Source organism: Camelus bactrianus, chromosome 7 (genome assembly GCF_048773025.1).
Source record: "Camelus bactrianus isolate YW-2024 breed Bactrian camel chromosome 7, ASM4877302v1, whole genome shotgun sequence".
NCBI lineage: Eukaryota > Metazoa > Chordata > Mammalia > Artiodactyla > Camelidae > Camelus > Camelus bactrianus.
Window position 1 is genome coordinate 2,569,877 of NC_133545.1, and position 21,669 is coordinate 2,591,545.

The 21,669-nt window shown below is 50.8% G+C and overlaps 1 protein-coding gene across 5 annotated transcripts in view; it reads left to right on the forward strand.

The window, feature by feature from the left end:
• PAXIP1 (PAX interacting protein 1) overlaps positions 1-19,335 on the forward strand; it is a 45,909-nt gene extending 26,574 nt beyond the window's left edge. For 2 of the 5 annotated variants that reach the window (XM_074366685.1, XM_074366686.1), the window contains 13 exons: positions 2,007-2,102; positions 2,996-3,133; positions 3,642-3,763; positions 4,536-4,720; positions 5,970-6,013; positions 7,161-7,231; positions 8,441-8,543; positions 9,528-9,696; positions 16,748-16,848; positions 17,946-18,080; positions 18,167-18,242; positions 18,317-18,376; positions 18,928-19,335. In XM_074366685.1, the coding sequence (XP_074222786.1) occupies positions 2,007-2,102; positions 2,996-3,133; positions 3,642-3,763; positions 4,536-4,720; positions 5,970-6,013; positions 7,161-7,231; positions 8,441-8,543; positions 9,528-9,696; positions 16,748-16,848; positions 17,946-18,080; positions 18,167-18,242; positions 18,317-18,376; positions 18,928-18,944 (1,317 nt within the window). In that variant the 3' untranslated portion in view covers positions 18,945-19,335. Of the gene's footprint in view, positions 1-2,006; positions 2,103-2,995; positions 3,134-3,641; positions 3,764-4,535; positions 4,721-5,969; positions 6,014-7,160; positions 7,232-8,440; positions 8,544-9,495; positions 9,697-16,747; positions 17,131-17,701; positions 18,083-18,166; positions 18,243-18,316; positions 18,377-18,927 lie in introns of those variants that run through there. The other 3 variants (XR_012507980.1, XR_012507979.1, XM_074366687.1) reach the window with 3 other exon arrangements.
• The last annotated feature ends 2,334 nt before the right edge of the window (positions 19,336-21,669 follow it).

Consider the following 21,669-nt stretch of genomic DNA (forward strand, 5'->3'; position numbering starts at 1 on the left):
TCCTCCAGGGGAGCGGGGCCGCGGGGAGCTTGCGGGGAGCCCGAGTGCAGCTGGAAGAGCGCAGGAGCTGAGGGGTGACCATCACGAGCTGGGGTGTCTGGCTTCTCAGGCACAGCCCAGCAGCTGGAAGACAGTTGACTTATGTCTTCAAGATTCTGAGGGAAAGGAATCTCCAGCCTAGACTCCTGTAGCCAGCCTGCCAGTTGAATGAGACTACGTCAAGCTGTTTTCAGGCTTGCACCATGAAAACGCGTACTGCCCACGTGCCCGCTCTTAGGAAGCCACTGCACGGGCAGAGAGGGGTGTGGGCACCCAGGGTGGGGCTCTGGCCCCCAGAAGGAAGGGACTCGCAGGGTGAGGGGGAAGGGAATCCAGATGGACGTGGAAGCAGGCTGGAGGTGGAGGGGGGCCAGGGTCCAGCAGAGACGGCACGTGGGAAAGGTGGCAGGTGACCAGCGAGCCATAACACAGACGATGCTGCCTCAGCTGTCCAGTGCTGTGACACATGCTCCCAAAGTTTAGGGACCTAAACTACAGACGTTCACTGTCTTGTGATTTCTTCCCAGGTGGGAAAACCCGAAGTGGCTTAGCAGTGGTGGTGGCTCGGCCCCCTCAGTGTGGCGCTGGCTCCCCAGGTGTCTGACCTGTGACAGGGAGGGCGCAGCATTGTCTTTCCCAGCTTTGTCTGGAGACACGTGCCGTGGTCTGTCTGTGGTCTGTCAGCCCGGCCCATGCTCCAGGCCGAGTCCAGCTCTGGCTCCGGGAGGAGTGACAGGGGACTTGTCCACACACTTATGAGGCAGCATGTTATGTTTCTTTGAAGAGTCTGGAAATGAAACAGTGACAGGTGCCTAGAAAACTAAGACCAAGACAGGTGAGAAGGAGAGGAATAAGACATTTATTAGCACCAGGGAAAGCAAAAGTTTGTACCAGAAGGGAGCTGGTACCTGTCCTGGTATGCCTTAGGAAAGCAGGTGGCTGAGCCACATGCTTTAAATCCCAGAGACTGATTTAAACAGGAATCGTGATAGAACCTAGTCAGAAGGCTCGTGTGCACGCGCGCGTGTGTGTGTGTGTGTTACTTGGGGGACCCTGGCTCCACAGTAGGAGGCTGGTGGGTAACACCTAAAACCAGAAAACAGGAAGAGCATGACGTGCTAGTTAGGGTCTGTCAGTGACGACTGGAAGAAACAGGTCACGAGCCAGTGTGGTGGCCTTCAGGGCGAGGACATGAGTGGGACAGGAGGCTGCTGGTTCTGTCCTGGGCCTTGTCCAACTGTGTTTATGAATCACTGTGTGAAACATAAAAATTAATTTTAAAAAGTTGTGAATGAAGTGGAGTCATTCTGTGGGGCAGGCCTTTAACATATGATAAAATTCTCACTTTTTTGGTGTACAGGGTTATGAATTTGACACGTGCCACTAGTGCCGTGTAACCACGTAACCACAACAGTCGAGGCACTGAGTAGTCCCCTCATCCCAAAAAACTGAATGTTTTTTAAAATAAATTTTTGATGCTCACCGACTTCATTCAGATTTGCTTTTTTTCCTTTTGGAATAGTGTTGCTTAAAAGCAGGGACTTTGGTGCCCCCCCCCCCCCAGGGGATGTCCGGCAGTGTGTGGAACGGCTCTAGTTGTCACAGCTGGGGGAGCGCTGTCGCATAGAGTGGTTGGAGTTGGGGCACTGCCAGCCTCCCAGGGTGTGCGGGCCAGCCCCTCACTCAGAACCAGCTGCTCCAAAACGTCAGTGGTGCCAGCCCAGAGACCCTGTTCTGGAAAGACACCTTCCACTTTTCTTCTTTCCCTCTGGAAATGGAGATGAGACAAGTGTTGTCCACTTCTGTTTTATAGTGATAGGTCCGCACACGGAACCAACACGTACCTTTCACACTTGGGGGAAGTGTACGGTGTGAACACACAGCAGACACTGTAATATCCGTCGTACCTGAAGTGAGTTCTTGTCTCCTGGGTGCGGACTCTGACGATCTGGGTCTTGTGTGTCTAGATAATCCGGGCGCACGGCGGCACTGTGGACCCCACGCTCTCCAGCCGCTGCACGCACCTCCTCTGTGAGAGCCAGGTCAGCGGGCTGTTCGCACAGGTGAGTGGGGGCTCAGCTGGGGCTGGGACAGGTCTGAATGTCCCTTTCTAGGGACCACGTGGGGCTCGGTAACTCCAGTGATGACATGTTTGGAAAGGGTTTGTTTCCACCGCTGGAAATAGGCGAGTTGCTTGGTTCCAGTTTCCATGGATCTTTGGTGGGATGGGTAGCTCTGTGGCCCTCAGGCTTCTCTGTCTTTGAGGAACAGGGACAGGAAGGAGAGGGTGGACACCCTTCCCCTCAAACCCCAGGTCACACTGAGCGCCCAGTGGGGATGCAGGGCTCCTCGGCTGGCGGGGGACTTGTCGCAGGTCTGGCTGGGCGTGGCCTCACAGGCCTACAGCTTCCTCCCCAGCGTCACCTCCTCCCATCCCTCCAGGTCCATTTCTCCCCATTTCTTAGAAACGTGCTTATCTGTGGGCAAACCGGCACTTTGTGTGTGTGTGTGTGACAAAGGGCCTCTAAGAAGCTCTTCCTAAAGGTTCACTGGTTCCACCTCCAACTAAAAATGCGGAACACTTAAAAGAGGTTGGTCCCCCTCGAGGCTGATTTCAGGTGGGCGGTTAGTTTTTCATTACTCGTTGTGTCTGTGTGGTGATTCTGATGACCATAAACGTCATCTCCTTCCGTGACGAAGGTCATTTCCAGGGTAGCTGTCCGAGGTGGTGCCTCCCTCCGCCGGGAGGGCCCTGCTCCCTGTGGGCAGTCACAGCCTGGGCTGCAGTAAGTCCCCTGCTGCATGGCGGTAGTCTGTTACTTCAGTAAACTGGGTGCTGAGCCCGTGAAACCCCCCGATCGATGGGGCTTCCAGTGAGCCTCGCACTTGCACGCGTAGCCTGCGGCTGAGACCCCAGGCGACAAGCCCGTCCTGCTCTGTCCCGTCCCATCCGCAGGCGATGAAGGAGCGGCGGCGGTGCGTCACGGCGCACTGGCTGAACGCTGTCCTCAAGAAGAAGCAGATGGTGCCGCCGCACCGGGCGCTGCACTTCCCGGTGGCCTTCCCCCCGGGCGGGAAGCCCTGCTCCCAGCACGTAAGGCACATCCCTGCCTGCTCCTCTCGGGCTCCTGTAGCATCACAGCTTCCTGCACAGGGCAGATGTTTAATTCATTCTCCAGAGTCCTTGACGCTATTCAGATTCCTAAAATCAATCAGCGTCTTACACCAGCAGTGGCCACTACCAGACAGACCTTCTCACTTGGTTACAGGTTCTCCCACCCAGATGAGCACCAAACTGGCATCAGCAAAGAGAAGGGGAAGTGACTAATATTTACATGCTTAATAAAATGACTTAACATTTTCTGAATAGTGTCATATTAACACAAAAAAGGTCCCCCCACCCTTGATACTGAGTATGTAACATTTTTAACCGTTAACAAAACTCTGGCTTTGACATTCTTAGGAATGCTGTGACCAGATCTCTTGTAATACCAGAGAAGGGTGGGAAAGCACGTGTCTGCGAAACCGCCAGAATGGAGAGGAGGGAGTTGCGTTAACCGGGTCGCACTGCTGCGCTCTGACCTTTGTGCTCTTTCTCTTAGATTATTTCCGTAACTGGGTTTGTCGACAGCGACAGGGATGACCTCAAGTTAATGGCCTACCTAGCCGGCGCCAGGTACACAGGCTACCTGTGTCGCAGCAACACGGTCCTCATCTGCAAGGAGTAAGCACGGTTGGAAACCACGTTTCATCTTAAGTCTGCACACAGTGTAGTGGCCGCTTCGGCAGTTATGTATTTCTTCATATATCACGGTTTTGTGGTGGAAATTTGAGCATCAGAATCAAAGTCTGCTGAGAGAATGACAGTGATGTTCGTGATGATGTGGCCAGAATTACCTGTACAGCATTTGAAAGGAATTAGATTGTTTGCCCAAAACTGAAAATGATACAAAGGTCTGTCAGCAAGTGAATGGATAAATAAACTGTGGTATATCTGTACAGTGTAATACTACTCAGTTAAAAATGAAGAAGCCATGCCATTTGCAGCAACACAGATAGACCTAGAGATGATCGTACTGACTGAAGTCAGTCAAAGATAGAGACTGTGATACCACATATGTGGAACCTAGAAAAATGACACAAATGACTTATGAAACAGAGAGACACAGACATAGGAAAAAACCAAGGTTATAAAGGGGAAAGTGGGGGAAGGGATAAATTAGGAGTTTGGGATGAACAGATACAGAGCTGATGGAATTTAAGTTAAATTAGTAACAGCGACGAGGCGTCGGTCTCATAGCCCACCCGTACCTTCCAGGCGCACTTAATGACCAGCCGGGGGCGCTGTCAGCTTTGCAGAAACGCCCCCACCATTTCTAGTGTGAGAAAAACGTGGGTTGACTTGTTGAAAATAAATAGAAATTTGAATGTGGACAGCTTTAACATTTAATAAGTGTGTTTTCTCCCCACCTCACCCCACCCCACCTCCTCAAAAGACCCACCGGTTTAAAGTATGAGAAAGCCAGAGAGTGGAGGATCCCGTGTGTGAACGCCCAGTGGCTGGGAGACATCCTCCTCGGGAACTTCGAGGCCCTGCGGCAGATCCAGTACGGCCGCTACACGGCCTTCAACCTGCAGGACCCCTTTGCCCCGACGCCGCACCTGGTGTTGAACCTGCTAGGTGAGGGGGCTCCCCGCGGGTCAGCTCGCGCACCTGCCCGTGCCCCGCCCCGTGCCCCCGCCCCGTGCCCCCGCCACCGCGCGTGCGCCAGCCACTGGCCTCGGCTTCAGCTTCCTCCTCAGGGCTTGTTTCCTTTTCTGTGTCCTCTCCACAATTTCTCCTTCCGTGCCCGCTGCTCAGGAGTGCTTGTTGGTTTGCGGGTTTGTTCTGGGGTTTTTTTTTTTGCTTTTTTTAAATTGAAGCATAGTTGATTTATAATGCTGTGTCAGTTTCTGGTTGTACAGCAGTGATTCAGTTATACATACGTATGTTCCTTTTCATGTTCTTTATAGGTTATTATAAGCTACTGAATATAGTTCCGTGGGCTACACAGTCGGACCTTGTGGTTTTATTGGTTTGGTGTTTTTGTTTGCTTTTTCTAACGGACCCTAGAGGTGGAAGGAGCATTCGTGCCTTCTGGGTTTTGCTCTGGAGCCAGCTCCCGTTTGTCTCGTGGCCCATGGATGTGGCCTGCCCTCCCTCAGGTGTGGGCCTGCTCCTCCCCTCGCAGCTGCACTGAGCGTCTGCAAGGAGCACTACCCTGAGTGTATACATTACAGGACTTCATTTCACTACGTTTTTTCGAGTTGACCATTACTCCAGAAAATGGTCTTTCAGACTCGGTTTAACACGCTCTCTCTTCAAGCCTGTTATGTCCCGCTTTTGAATGGCTTTAATCCCGAGAAAGCACCTTATCTTGAGCCATAATCTGCTTGCTTCTCTGCGGTGTGTCTGCTGGTCTGACTCCAGCTCTGAAGCCGCCACGCAGGCTGCTGTCTTCCCTCGTCCACACGCTCTTCAGGACTCAGCGTGGATGCCACGTGAGGGACGAGTTGGTCCCCGCAGCTGTCCCCCGTGCTGCGACCCTGTGTCAGCCGCCACGTTGTAACCCTGGGAGCTCCCAGAGCCGGCTAATGGGACAGCACGTGCGGGGTGGGCGGTGCCTCTGCTGGGCCACGTGCTGCGGCTTGGGCTTGGGTCAGTTCTGCCTCGTACGGGGCACTGGGCCCGGGGCCCTCCAGGGCCACCGCTCCCCTCCTGTGTGCCCAGGCTCTCCTTTGAACTCGGTGATAGCCCTTACCTTTCTCCTTACCAGATGCTGTCAGCCACACCGCCTGTGCATCTGGGGGTACCCACTCCTGACAAGGCTTCTGTTGCAGGGCTTCTCCGTGTACCCAGTATGTCTGAAAAATAACCTGTTTCTCTCTAGATGCTTGGAGAGTGCCATTGAAGGTGTCACCAGAGCTGCTGACGGTACGTCAAGCTAGCCTTACCCGGGCTGTTAGTGCGCCGTGAAAGTGCAGCAGGGCTGTGCCCGCGTCTGTGAATTAGAGACTCTTCCAGTGATTTGCCGTCATAACAGATTAAGGCTTTATCTTCTCACTGAGGTATCTGTATGCACCCCGTGTCTTGTTCTCTCTTAACTGATGCTGTCAGATCTTCATATTTATATGTGGTAGGAACATTATTTGCTTCAGAGAACTCTGTGACTGCTGACAGAACTGGAGAAGAGAACAAAATAAGACATCTGTCGTCACAGGGTTAGAGGCAGGGCTGGAGGCTCTGGTGCCTCAGGAGGGCTGCACCTACATCTCCTCCCAGGGAGGCGCGGCCCGCTGCTGCCTCACGCCCTGGGTGCGGCTGCTCCGTGTGGGCTGAGGGCTCTGATGTGACACTTTCGGGACGGGCCCTTCTGGACGTTCCAGGGCTAGAGGTGCTTCCGGAGCAGGGCTGCTTTTCAATGGGGTAGGGGTGAGGATGCAGTCCCCTCTCCGGCTGAGAGGGCGTTGCTTCAGAAAGTAAAGCCCTGTGTGTGGACAGTCCATGGTCAGGATGTGGGGGAGTGGGGAGCAGCAGCTGCGCAGAGAGGCTGGCCGAGGGAGGCCTCCGGGGGCTCCCGCTGGTCCCGGGAACGTGGGCGCCGCATCTGGGGGACCGAGTGGCCCCCAACACCCTGCCCTCCGTGGCGCCGTGACCTGATTGCCCTTAACCCTCACAGGTGAAATTTCGTATAAGGAATAGCCTTTTTTTTTTTTTTAGGGGATATAAATGAGTATGTTTTCCAAGTTCCAACTTGGGACTCAAAAGATGAAATCATTGAAGTGAAAAGTGTTCTGAAAAGTTCAGGGTTGAGGATAGAATCTGTAACAAGAACTGAGAGGGGGAGGGTCGAAGAATTTTAAGAACTGCTGGCTCTGGGAAGAGCAGAGGGCACCACTGCCTGGAGGGCTGCCCTGGAAGGCGGCCTTGGCGCCCGGCTCCCGCCCGGAGGGCTGCCCAGGCAGACGCTGGTGTTGATGTGGAGAGCTGCTTTACGCAAGGTCGATACTGGCATGTGCCTGTCTCGATGCCACCGTGTTACCTGGGAGATGGATTAAAGGAAATAATATCTTAATTACAGGGCGTAAGGCTGCCTCCCAAACTGAAACAGAATGAAGTAACTAACATCCAGCCTTCTTCCAAAAGAGCCAGGTAGGAAGCAGCACCTTACTGTCTTCTGTGGTTGGTGGCCTTTTCCAGATTTGTTTTAGAAAATGGTAGCAGTTGGGAGAGTGTCTGTAATTTTCACATTAGTAGGTTTGGAAAGATTTGCTGATCACATCAGCCCTCTATTGTGACGTCTCATTTCGTTGCCAGAGATAAATGGGGAATAGTGTTTTTCTTCCCCGAGAGGGGTGGGCATAGCTCAGTGGTAGAGCACATGCTTAGCATGCGTGAGGTCCTGGGTTCAATTCCCAGTACCTCCATTAAATAAATGAACCAATAAACCCAATGATCTCCCCCCTCAAAATAAAAGTTGTCTTTGCCCAAAGCTGCACCAGCACCCCCAGTGTGCAAGACACGAGCTGCTGTGTGGAATGCCCCCTCGGACTGCAACTTCATTGTGCCCTTGGAGTCTGTGTCCTGACCCCTGACGGGAGGGGGACACAGCAGGACCAGGTGGGAGGGGCGGAGACCCCTCCGCAGGCCCCTGGGGTGGGCATGGATGCACAGACTGTCCCGGTCTCAGTTGGTAGAGACAGGCTGGCGGGCTATTTAGGAGGGCGTGGCCCGGGCAGCCCTGGTGCTGGGGAGCATCGTCTGCTGCAGCCGCCAGTGTTTATACCTTTTTTCTTCCCTATGAATTACTGGATATTTTAGTAAAAGCCCAATTATGTGATTATATATTTTAAAGACTGCCATCAAAGTGCCACAAACAAAAATTTTTTAATAGACTGTCTCAAATATAAGCTAAGACAGCTTATATTTGAAATTCAAGGAAATCCTTGATCCTTGGATTTGAAATTTAAGGAAATATAAAAAGACTGAGAGGTTCAATTTAAAACGTGTGGATGAGTCCGTGCTTCCTGGCAGAAGACAGGGCGGGCAGAAGACAGGCTGGGAGCAGGAAGACGTGGACTCTGGCGTTAGAACCATGAGCTAGAGGCCTGGGGCGGGGACCGGCGAGGAAGTGGGGACTCTGCATCTCAACCATTAGGTGAGGGGCTGCTTCCCTTGGAGGCGCCACAGTCCTTCAGGGGTGACGGTGGGAAAATGGTGGAAAGGGCAGGCAAGTCACAGCCCTTGAAGGAAAGAAACCACACACACTGAAAGCTGTTAAAGCTGGTTAAGTCCCTATCTTCTAAAGAACACTTTTACTCTTACAATGAAATCACCATTCTGTGTATTTTTATTTTATAGAATTGAAGATATACCACCACCCACCAAAAAGTTAACGCCAGAATTGACCCCTTTTGTGCTTTTCACTGGATTTGAGCCTGTTCAAGTTCAACAGTATATTAAGGTAACATTTTACTTTATTTAGCATGATGATTTCTGCTTACATTTGCTTTCAGCCAGCAGTTTTATGAAACCAACATTTAATCAGGAATAACTTACACCAGTGTTTACAATGTGTTATTTATAAACTGCTTGTAACAGTGTTTAAAGTCATTAAATCAGTGACTTCCCACTTTTAGTAGAAAAGGGGTTCAGGTGAGTAGACCAAGAGCATTTTTATAATCGTGTGAGCGTCTGCAAGGCTGCAGCAACATTATTCTCATACACACATGCACGCAGCAGCCGCGGCTTCGGGTTCCGAGTCCGCGGTCTTCTCGGGGTTGGTTTTCTTGAGAAGGACAGGCCAGTGCCAGAGAGCTGGATTTGTGTATTTAGATAATACACTTCTTGCAATAATAGTATGAGGGCTTATGGGATTTTGTTTTGTTATTTTGGGGAGGGGAGGTTGTTGATTAAGAGTATAAATTGACCTGTAGCACGTTGGATTCATACATTTTACTTTTTTTTTTTTAAAGAAAAACAATTATAAACGCTTTTGAATTTAGTACAATTTCTTTACCTTTAAAATTGAGTAGTTATTGAGACCATCCTTTATAGTCGTCTTAGTCAATTTTTATGTCACTTTTTTAAACTAGAGACTATCTTAATGTGCCTCACTGACACTCATTTCAGCTTGAAGTCTGGGCACGTTTGTCCCCTGCAATGTGCGCTGCGCCGTCCTCGGGGCAGTTTACTTACTCACAGGAAGGCCTGAGTGGTGTCCAACAGTGAGTTCAGCCTTTAACCTTGAGTTGTTGCAGGGCACCAATCGTAGAAACACACACTGGAAGTTCTAGTTTCTACTCCTCTCCTACGGTGGCGGAGGCTTGGTCTGGCCTTACCAGCTGCACCACTTTCCACGGCTGGGAATGCTCCGTAACCTTAGCTTCCTCTGAGCCACGCCTCTGGCTCTGCAGACTTAGCTCTCACCTGTGTCCATGACCTCCAGAAGCTCTACATCCTTGGCGGGGAGGTCGCCGAGTCTGCGCAGAAGTGCACCCACCTCATCGCCAGCAAGGTGACACGCACGGTGAAGTTCCTGACGGCCGTGTCCGTGGTGAAGCACATCGTGACTCCGGAGTGGCTGGAGGAGTGCTTCCGGTGCCAGAAGTTCATTGGTGAGTCGCAGCAGCGGGCCCTCAGCGAGTTTATCTCCACCTTCATCCCAGCAAACATCTAGCTCGTTTCTTAACTCACGGGTGTCCATTTAAATTTATAAGTTTATCCCATGTCCCAGTGAGACAGTGGCTGGGTAGCTCTGCGTACTGGCTGTGGTGGTTTGGATGGTGTCCGTAGGAAAGTAAGCTCTGGGCCCCTGCTTTGTCGTGTCCTGATCACTGTACTTTGGAAACGTGGCTGTTGAATGAGGTTCCACCTGCAGTACAGCAGACAGGAAAGTGAGGGGAGGCCAGGAGTGTCCTGTGAACATCAGGTGGGGGGACAGGGTGTGACCCCCGCTGCGCAGAGCACCGGACGTGAACCCCCTTTGCTGGCACTCACACTTGGTACGGAGTGTTCCTGGAGCCTCGCTAGTGAAGCAGCGCCGAGTGTAAATCCAGAGGCTTCTCTCCCCGCGGAGGCGCTCCAGTGGGACGGACTTGCAGCCCCGTCGGCTCGGGCAGCAGCGGGGGCGTCCTCGACGTGCAGGCGCGGGTGCCGTCGGGACAGAACCCCTAAGCCCACCCCACGTCCTCAGCCCCCGTCTGGCTGGAGCAGAAGAGGCGCTTGGCCCGGTAACGAGCTTCACTGCAGTCCCAGTGTTGTTTCTCGTTTTGGGTATTTACACCCCAGTCAGAGGGCACTGCACCCTAACCACCACCACCCCCCACCCCCGTCACGGCACAGGGCGCACACCCCTAGCTGTGCTGCCGTGCTTGGCCCTGTGCTCTGCTCGCACCTTCTCACAGCCCACCCTTTAGGTAGTGGAATGAACACAGCTGCCCAAGGACAGGCAGGCGGCATGGTCAGGGGACCCGCAGAGACGTCAGGGGTACACCCTGTCCCCATGGGCCCTGTGCGCTTCTGACTGAACTAACCCCTCACTACTCGTGAGGACAAGGCATGGGTGAGTTAACATATTTTACATCCGTGTCTTCTTGGCCTTTGGTATCTTTAGTGTTAATAAAAGTACACATTTTAAAGTTCAAAGGTCATGTAGTCTAATCTTACAAATGAGGAATTAAGACTGAGAAAAAGATTTTGAAGTTTACTATTTGTAGCAAAGTTAGAACCAAACTTAAAATTCCCTGATAGTAAAACCTAGGAAAGAATAAATCATCAATATGAAAATCAATACGAAAAAAACTAAATCCGAGGACTTCCAGTCAAGATGGCAGAGTGGTAGGACCATGAGCTCACCTCTCCCCACAACCACCACACCACAACTGCATGCTAAGCAGCCATTGGAAAAAAAGAGAAACCTAGCAAAAAAGCTCTTCAGCTGGAGACATGAGAGGGGGAACCACAGCAGGACAGCACGAGGGGCGTGCCCACAGTATGCTCAGGCCCATTCAGCCCAGGAGGCGACCCACAAGCTGAAGAACAGTTTAGTCGCAGAGGCCCTTCCACAGGAGGGAGAGTTCTGAGCCCCACGTCAGGCTCCCCAGCCCGGGTTCCGGCACTGGGAGGAGGAGGAGACCGCAGGACATCTGGTTTTGAAGGCCAGCAGGGCTCAGCTCCAGGAGCCCCAGGGACTGGGGGAAACAGACTTCACTCCCTTGGGAAGTGCACACAGACTCTTGTGTGCACCAGGTCCAAGGGCAGAGGTCGTGATTTCATAGGAACCTGGGCCAGGCCTGCCTGCTGGATCTGGAGGGTCTCCTGGGGATGTGGGGGATGGCTGCGGCTCACCCAGGGGACATAAAAGCTGGTGATGGACATTCCAGGAGTGTTCATCTACTTGAGCTTTCCTGGAGGCTGACATCTTGACTGGATCTTTAGCACCAAGACCAAGCCCCACCCAACAGCCGGTAGGGAGGCCTCAGGCCAGACAACACACAGGGTGGAAGCACAGCCACACCCAGCAGCAGACCTCCTGAGCCACAGAGGCCTCTAGACACGGCCCTACCCACCAGAGGTCCAGGACCAAGCTCCACCCAGCAGGGGAGAGGCACCGGCTCCTCCTGCCAAGAAGCCTACATAAGCCTCTAGTCCAGCCTCATCCACCAGGGCAGGTACCAGAAATGAGAAAACAATAATCCCAAAGCCTGTGGAAGAAGTCCACACACACAGGCCAGACTCCACACTGGGACCAACAGGACCCTGGCCCTTGGGGGACAAGAGGAGTGCGCTGCCCACAGAGGGCCACCTCGCCAAGGGCGAGAAAGAAACTAACCTACCGAAAACTACATGGATAGACGACGTGGGGCAGCAGCGGAGTGTGTCCCAGGCCAAGGCACAAGACAGAATCCCAGAAGAAATAAGTGGTGAGGCGATAGGCAGTTTACCCAAGAAAGAGTTGAGTAACGATGGCGAAGATGATATTCAGAGAACTCGAGGAGTACAGATGCACAGAGCGAGGTTATAGCAAAGAAAGAACTGGAAAATATAAAGAATACGCAGAGTTGAAGAATAAAATCACTGAAATGAGTAACACACTAGAATGAACCAAGAAGAGACTGAATGAGGCAGAAAGGATCAGTGAGTTAGAAGACAGATGAGTGGAAATCACTACTGCAGAACAGAAGAAAAAAAAATGAGGGTAGTTTAAGAGAACTCTGGGACAACATGAAGTGCACTGATATTCGCATCATAGGGGTCCCAGAAAGAGAAGAGAGAGAGAGAGGACCTGAGAAAATTTTTGGAGAGAGAATCACTGAAAACGTCTCCAACTTGTGAAAGGAAACAGTCACCCAAGTCCAGGAAGTGCAGAGAGTTCCACCCAAAATCACAGAGGATCCACCCAAAGAGGGGCACACGAAGGCACACAGTCATCAAATTGACAACAATTAAGGACAAGGAGAAAATATTAAAATCAGCAAGAGGAAAGAAAGAAACATACAAGGGAGCTCCCATAGGTGATCAGCTGATTTCTCAGCAGAAGCCCTTCAGGCCAGAAGGGAGTGCCATGATGATATAAAGTGATAAAAGGGAAAAACTTAGAACCAAGAATACTCTACCCAGCAAGGCTCTCGTTCAGATTTGAGGGAGAAATCAAAAGCTTCACAGATAAACAAAAGCTGAATGATTTCAGCACCAAACCAGCTTTACAACAAATGTTAAAGGACCTTCTCTAGTCATCAAACTACAGGAAAAGAGAACAAAAAGAAGAAAGAAAAAGCAGACCTACAAAATATTGCTTTGGCCATTTGGGGTCTTTTGCGGTTCCTTATAAATTTTGGAATTGCTTGTTCTAGTTCTGCGAATATTTTGACGGGTTGCGCTGGATCTGTGGGTTGCTTTGGGCAGTGTGGCCGTTTTGATAGTGTGGATTCTTCCCATCCAAGAGCACAAGGTATCTCTCCATTGCTTTGTATCTTCAATTTCCTTCATCGATGTTTTAATTTTCTGAGTATAGGTAACCTCCTCTGTTAAGTTTATTTCTGGTGTTTTATTGTTTTTGATGCCATGGAAATGTTTATGCCAGTTACAAAATTCTGGTTTTTGAAGCACACAAAAAAAGTGAAGAGCCACAAGTGGCAAGATACCCTTCTTTTATGTGGGTGCGGTGTGTTCCATCGCATATGTGAGCAACAGCTTTATCCAGTCGTCTGTTGATGTGCACTTGGGATGCTTCCATGTCTTGGCAATTGTAAATAGTGCTGCTTTTAACAGCAGGGTGTATGCATCTTTCTGAATTAATGTTTTTGTTCTTCTCGGATATGTTCCTGGGAGTGGAATTGCTGGGTCATATTCTAGTCTTAGGTTTTGGGGAAACCTCCATTTTGTTTTCCATGGTGGCTGCACCAGTTTACATTCCCACCAGCAGTGTCCAGGGTTCCCTTTTCTCCAGACCCTTGGCAACATTTGTTACTTGTGTTCTTGACAATGGCCACTCTGGCAGCTGTGGGACGATGCCTCGTGGTTTTTATTTGCAGTTCTGTGATACTGGAGATGTTGAGCGACTTCTCATGTTCCTGTGGGCATCTGCATTTCCTCTTTCGGAAAAATGTTCAGTTCTTCTGCCCTGTTTTTAATGGGTTGTTTGCTTTTAAATTGAAGTACAGTTGATATAAAATGTTGTGTTAGTTTCTGGGGTGCAGCATGGATGGACTTGGAGGGCATCATGCCGAGTGAAATAAGACAGAGAAAGACAAATACTGTAAGATACCACTTACGTGTGGAATCTGAAATAATACAACAAACTAGCGAATATAGCAGAAAAGAAACCAGCTCACAGAGGCAGAGAAGGAACTCGTGGTACCAGCGGGGAGGGGGAGGGGCAAGGCGGGGGGGTAGTAAGAGGTGCAAACTCTCAGGTAAAATAAGCTGCACGGGCGTGCTGTGCAGCACGGGGAACGTGGCCAGTGCTTTGTAACAGCTGTAAACGGAGTATAACCCTTACAAACTGTGAATCGCTATCTTATATACCTGTAACATGTAACATTGCACATCAACTGTACTTCAATTTTAAAAATACATTGTAAGATAAATACATAAATTAAAAACTACACCTGCAGTAATAGTTGATTCTTGTTACGGTGCCGTGTTCTCTAAAGTGGCTACAGTGATGATGGAATTAGTGCACGTTGACCCGTGGCTCCCGAGGGGTGGGTTCCTGTGAGCCTCAGTCACCTTGTCCTCAGCTGGTGGTACATCACCTTGTCTGTGTCAGTAAAACTTTGTTGCATGTGTGTGGTTTATGACGCCTTACTGCATACACAGTTCATCCCTGAACACAGATTTGAACTGCACGGTCCACTGATACGCAGATTTTTTTCAATAAATGTGTACAGACCTCACGACCCACAGTTGGTTGAATCCGAGGACACGGAGGGCCAACTGTAAAGTTATAAGAAGATTTTTGACTACGAGGCAGCGGGTTGGCACCCCAGACCCCGTGTCATTCAGGGGTCTCTGTCTCCTCGATTTGTTAACACTGAACTCCCAGCCATCATGCTGGACTCCGCCTGAACGAGGTCACACTGCTCTGCGAGGCCAGACAGCCTCTGGCCCTCGGGGCTGGACAGCACGACGCAGGGCCACCGACAGATGCACAGGACTGTGGAGAGAGTGGCGCTAAACATGCCACGAGCAGGACAGTGAGCTGGACCGTGCGCCCGGCGGGGGCCCCACGCCTGTCCACGAGTGACCCGAAGGCCCTGAGCCCTGGGAACAGGGCAGGCAGAAGGGAGACGCAGGGACAGCTTCCGTCAGTGTGGGTGTCAGCGCTCAGTCCTGTGTAAGTTTTAACATTCACAGTGAGAGTCTGTTCTTTAAATGAAATGTGAGGGGCTTAATTATCAAGCTTACCAGTTTGTAAAAACATTTTTTATCTGCTTATAAGCTTTATAACATTTCTTATTTGATGAGAGGTTTTTGGTTGACTTTCATTTCTTTATGGCATTAATGCTTGTCGTGTCGATCTGAGGGTCCTGAGGTGGTTCAGTCACGCTGTAACCATTTCACATGCAACACTAATGAGCCAAACGTTTCATATCTGATCCTTCAAGTTTCAGGATTTCTTAAGAGAACTTTTCTAGTTTATAGTAATTGCCTTTTCCAGAATGTCCTAGAGGCGGAATCATGTAAGATGCATCCTGTTCAGACTGTCTTCTTTCACTTAGGGACACACATTTAAGCGCCGTCCGTGTCCCTCTGGCTTCACAGCTCATTTCTGTTTAGCCCCAAGTCCTGTTCCGTAGTCTGGACGTGGCACTCCCCAACTGAAGGGCATCACGCTGCTCCCGAGCTTCTGGTTTCACAGATGCAGCTGCGTCCTGTGTGCGGCTTGTGGGTGGATGTAAGTTTTCAGCTCCTCTGGCTACGAACCAAGCAGTGCGACTGCTGGACCAGGAGCACGTTGCCAAATTGCAGTACCATTACCCCTGACGCCTGAGCCTGTTTCCTACGAACGGGGACGTTCTTGTGGCTGGTCGTGACACAGCCCTCAAAGGACCACTCCGTCAAGTCGGTGTAACTCACCTGTTCCTTTTCAAAGAGCAGAATGCCAGCCGCAGCTGGGACAGGACTGGTTTACTGCTGTTACTCAGTGTCATTTATGATGAGAGAACAAGTACTGACTCCTTGGTGATGCTCACGGTTCTTCAGAAGGCCTGCCACCTGTACTTTTGCCCAAGAAGTTGACATTTCAAATGTTTCATGTGTGACAGCACTTTGTTTTCTAATTCATCGCTTCTTGGTGATTCTTCCTCCACCCGACACGGTGCCGCAGCCTTACTCACCTGCTGGATGACCCCGTATGTCTGGCAGTTGTGAAACAGACCTCAGCGTCTCCTTTCAGCGTCTCCTTAGTGATAACGATTGCTCTGCTCAGAAGTGAACTAAGAACGGTCTTTACGTTTTTAAAGCATTTTTTTTAAAGGGCATGTAACGGAAACAGTATGTGGCCTGTAAGTCCTGCGGCAGGTGTCACCTGGCCAGCCCCCCGCCCAAGACGCCCCCTGTCTTGAACCCTTCGCATTACACTTCTTGGTTGTTTACAGAACATGAGACATACTCATGAGAAGACGAAAACACATTGCCATCTTTTGACTAATTCAGAAACCTTCAAAACTTGGCAAGACCATCCTTTATAAACTGCCCTGCACATTCACATACTTAAAAAGCAATGTTTTTAGTAAATCTATAAAATTTAATTGATTCTCAGATGATTGAGTCTAATGTCTCTAAGTCACTGTGTCCTTACATCACACCCTGGGTGTGACAACAGCTTTCAGCTTGTCCCTCTGGGACTGGGGTCTTAACCTGGGGCCTGTGGGCTTGGAGAGCGTGGAAACTCCCTAAAACGGTGAGGGGGCCGGGGGCGGGGTGGTGGGGCCACAGCTCTCAGTACATCTTTTCCAAGAAGCTAAGAAACACTGACCTAGGAGGAGGAATGTCTTCCCTTGGCCTGCTTGTTTTCAGGCGGAAAGTGAAATGTAATAGGTGAGACTTACGTGTTCAAAGGTTTCACAGGGAAACGCCTGCCAGCCGGGAGCCCCAGAGCAGGCCACACACGTGCGTCCCGGGCGCCGGCCGCTTTTCCAAGTGTGTGCTGCTGTTTTCCAGATGAGCAGAACTACCTCCTCCGAGACGCCGAGGCTGAGGTGTTGTTCTCCTTCAGTTTGGAAGAGTCCTTGAGGAGGGCACACGTCTCTCCGCTCTTTAAGGTACAGCTGGAAGGGAAGTCATAGGCCACCTAGACGCTCCAGGCAGCACGGCTGCGGGGACGGGGCACAGCGGCAGGCTCGTCCGAGGCGCGGGCTTCTCCCCGCATCCTTCTCGCGCTGGTCCTCCTGGGCTGTGCTGCTGGGGGCCCCCACCAGAGAAGCCCAGGGCCTCCGAGTGCTGCTCCGCACCGCGTCTCGTCGGGCTGAGAAAGGTGAACAGATCTGTGAGAGAGATGTGTTACAGACCCGGGCTCGGAGAGTGTGCTTATGAAAAACTTAATTGTAAGACATTTAAATTGATTTTTCTGCTTTGTTACTTAGTACTGTTTTCTTTAAACGTATATTCAGCTGGAGAGTGGGTAACATTCTTGGAAAAATATTAACTGAATGGGTGCCTAATAATTCAAGACTGAAATATTTAAATACTTGTTAGGTAAGATAGAACAGTTTGGAAATTTGTGTGTGTGTGTCAGTGGCCAAGTTAAAAAAGGCTTTTTTACCCTCTTGAGCCAACTTAGTAATCAGAAATGATTTGCAAAATAAGTTACGAGCATGTTACCTAAAGTCCGGTTTTTCTAAATATCTGAGTTTTTAACTTTTTTCCTATGAGCAATTTAAAACAAAATAGTATTATTTGGTACAGTTACAAGCAAGGGTGTTAGAAAATTACATCTTAACCATTGACATCATTTCCTGCTCTATTTGAGCCCAAATCATAAAGAAAGGAATACAGGTGCTTTGCCAGTCTCTCCAACAAGTAAACGTGAATACAATGTAGAATTTATAGAAATTGTGAGATGTTCTTGTCATTCTTGCTTTTATCACAGAAGTGTCCCTACTGCCTGTCTTTTAGGAACACAGTAGGTTCTGGGTGCTTTTAGTCACAGACGGCACTAACCTGTGGAAGTGCCTGAACTGCGTCTCACGCGCGGACCCCTCCGCGCCCTTCAGGCTGCGGACCAGGAGGGGCGCGCGCTGTGTAGCGCCGTGAAACGAGAAGTTCCGTCAGAAAGCGCCGAGCAGGCTTGGAGGAGCCGCGTGCTCTGAAGCCGAAGAGCGTTTACAGCGCAGCGCTCACCTGCTCATTGTACTTTCAGGCGAAGTACTTTTACATCACACCCGGCATCTGCCCGAGCCTGGCGACCATGAAGGCCATCGTGGAGTGCGCGGGGGGCAGGGTGCTGTCCCGGCAGCCGTCCTTCCGGAGGCTCATGGAGCACAAGCAGAACAAGGTGACGGGGGAGACGCGCCGCCGAGCCTGCCTCCGCGCGGACGAGATTCACGGCTTAGTCACGGCTGCTCGTTTTCTTTTCCGTAGAGTTTGTCAGAAATAATTTTAATATCCTGTGAAAATGACCTCCACTTGTGTCGAGAGTACTTCGCCCGAGGCATCGGTACGTAGCGCCCCGCCCGCCCGCCCGTCCCCGCGGCCGCGCGCGCGCCCTAACGCCCGCCCCGTGCCTTTCAGACGTCCACAACGCCGAGTTCGTCCTCACCGGAGTGCTGACGCAGACGCTGGACTACGAATCATATCCTTTGAGGGGTGCACGGGGCAGAGTCCCGCACTGCGCTGCCCGAGCGCGCCGCGCTCTCGGCCTCCCGCGCGAGAAGGCCACCGCCCGCGGTGGTGGCGGTCGCGCGCTGGAAGCTGTGTTCCTCCCTCTCCGGCTTTCCCCACCGGCCATGTTCACCCGCGCGCACCCTTTCTGTGCTCCCGTTACTCTTGGAGCCTTTTCTCATGTCTGTGGCCTGAGAGTAGCCTGTGTTTTGCCCCAGGTGGGTGGCTGACAGTTGCCGGGGTTGGCCGGGGCCCAGAAGATGCAGGTAGGGGGTGGCTTTCCATGGTGGGGGTCAGGGGTGTCAGCCTTCCCACTCTGCAGGGCTCGGGGGTGGAAAGGACCCCGGGGGGGGGGGGGCCTCGCCCAGGAGCCTGGGGCTGGGGCCTCGCCGCCCTGGGGCTGGGCGAGCAGCCCGACTGCCCGGCTGAAGCGGCCGAGAGAAGGGCGCTCACTGACCAGGCCTGCGGGTCTCGGGCGTCCCCCTCTTGCTGTCTGGAGGCTGTTTTCCTCAACGGGCCCACGTATAAGTTTAACTGAGGCACCTGCACTGCTGACCGGAGCTCAGACGCCCTTGTCTTCCAGCTACTTTCTCCCCGTGCCGAGCGTTTTAAAGCAGGAAGGCAAGCATAATATACTGCATCTTATTAAGGTGTGCGATTTTATCCTGAAGAAACATAAATTATGTTTTGTATTATACGACTTTAAGGGCCCACATTAGGTTTTATGATTCATTTGCCGGGTTTTTAAATGTTTTCACAGCACTGTTACTGGAATTTCAGCTACAAATAAAATGGTGTAAATAAAGACCTCACTCTAAATTATGGATATTAGATCTGAAATGTTTTGTACTTTTATTTGTATTTCTTATACTCTTTTCTTTTATATTGATACCTTGCCACATTTTAAATAAATGTACTTTTGAACTTTACTTAGAATTGAGTGATCCTTTGTTATTACCCATTTTTTGTGTTTATCGTTTGCATCAAAGTGGATCACATTTTAAGTAATTTTAAGACAAAATATTTTCTAGTAAAATTTTCTCCTGAAGCAATATATTTCTGGAAGGCAGCCGTTTTCTGTCAAGGCAATAAAATGTCTTAGCAGAGGCATATTCAGAACGTCTAGCAATTACCACGACACAAGCGCCCACCGGTCAGAGTCACTAATTCCGCAGGAGCCCTGTCTGCACTGTTCCTACTCCAGATCTGGTTCTGACACACGTCCTGCTGGACCGTAGGAGCAGAAACATAGTAAGAGACCATCAGCTTACCAGCAGCCCTAACACAGAAGGTGTAATGCACTGGCATTTACTGGTGTGTCAAGACGGACGCTGTCACCGGCGCAGCGCCGCCCTCCCGTCCCTGCCCATCAGGTGTGTTCCTGAACCTGAAGCGAGGAGTTTGCCTCCTCGCGATTCTGAGATGCCCTCCTAGAGACGTCCGTGACTGCTCGCGGTGCGCCCTCTAACTGCACAGTCTCTACAGCGTGGCTCTTGAACACGGCTGAGGTGGAGCGCACGTTATACAGTGTTAACGGCGCGAATTCCACGTCACAGGAACTTCAGTGCTCCTGTAAGGCTCTGCCGCTGGTCACACACATTCAAGACATGATCACTTCAGCTATTTCTCCCAACTCATGCAGGAGCACGTGGAGTTATTCCTACAAATGGAAAGAAACTCACACGATTTCAAAGTTTCAAAGTGAGGCTCCTGTCTTCAAAGCACTGCCCGTTCCCTCTCGAGTGCCCTGACCTTGCTGAGCTCCGCGGACCCACCTGTTGCCGCGCGGGCGCGCCTTCAGCCTCCCTCACCGCGACTGGGTGACACTTAGTGTCTGCTGGAGACATTCCTCTGTCCAGCTCTTCAAAATGCACCCGAGCAGCACTGTCCTCCAGACACCCCACGTGCTGGCGCCTGCCTGCGATGCTAACAAGCGGCATCGCAGCGTGTGGGCTTCGTACGCTCATACCTTGGTACGTAAGCAAACAGAGATGGTCGACGGAGAATCACCCTTTTCTCCTCACATACCATGAGTGGAATTACTGCTGCTGTGGAATAATTTACAGTCTGCAAAGTCCCAGAAACAGAAGACTTTGGTAAGTTGGAACAAAATCTTGACGGCACCGTGTTCAGAAAACTGCCTACTTGTACACCCGCCAAGGAAAGTGAAGGTGATGGTGGAGTGAGTGCCCTCTGGGTGACTGCGTGCACCTGCTCAGTCTTCAGTGGAGACGGGGTGTGTGCTTAAGCAACATGCAGGTATGACTGATCTTTTTAACCTTTCGATTTGTGGCTTTTTCCAAAGCTGCCAAGAAATAATCCTTAAAAACTCCAGGAGCTGTCGACAGCCAACTGGTTGGCACAGCTGCTAAGCTCTGGTTTGGAGGCTCAGAGGAAGTTACATACGAACATTTAAAAATAAAAAGTAAATCAGTTTTGAGAAGCTGATTAGGTTAGAAAAGTTGATTCAGCTAGAAAAATTATTTCTCATAAGAAAGGAAGTCTTTCACTTAATCCTGCTCTTGTCTGGCTCAGAGTTAATAGAAATAATACAAACCACTAGTAATTTTAAAGTTTCAAGTAGCCACAGTGAAAAAAAAAAGCTTTTTGATTTTAGTTTCTAAAATTTAATATATCTAAAATACTGTTTTATTTACAAATAATATTTTCTAATTGAGTTTTACCTTTTTTTTTTTTTTTTTAAGATTTCATACCACCTACAGTTTAAAAAGCAGATTTACATACCCAGGTTAATCTGAGTTTAAGTGTTCTCCAGCAACTGAGCGTGTCGCTTTTTAAGTTAAAATGAATGGTAAATAAGAGGAACAGGTCGATTCCCCGCCCACCCCCAGCACATCTCTGGCGCGCAGTGACCCGCGGGGGGCTGGTTGTGTTTGGGGGGCGGAAGCTGCCCTCAGCATCCTGTCGGACTTTGCAAATGAGGACAGAAGCAGCATGGGTGCCACGAAGGCAGCACCTGCTCCACCCGAGCAAGTCCAGGAAGAATCACTCACGTCTGCCTCCTCGGGAAGGTCGCGGGAGGTGCGCTCCCTGGAGGGCACGGCAGGGAGAGGCGGCGTGGGAGGAGTCAGCGTCCTCGCCCTGCAGGCTGACAGCCTCACTAGCAATACTGAACCCGCCTTAATCCTGCAGGTACCTGGTAATTCAAGAAAAGCTCTGTAGTCGCAGCCGCACGGCGCCATCTAAGTACTGGTGCTTGGAAAGAGCGAGGCCAATGAGACGGCTGCATCCTGACCTCCAAA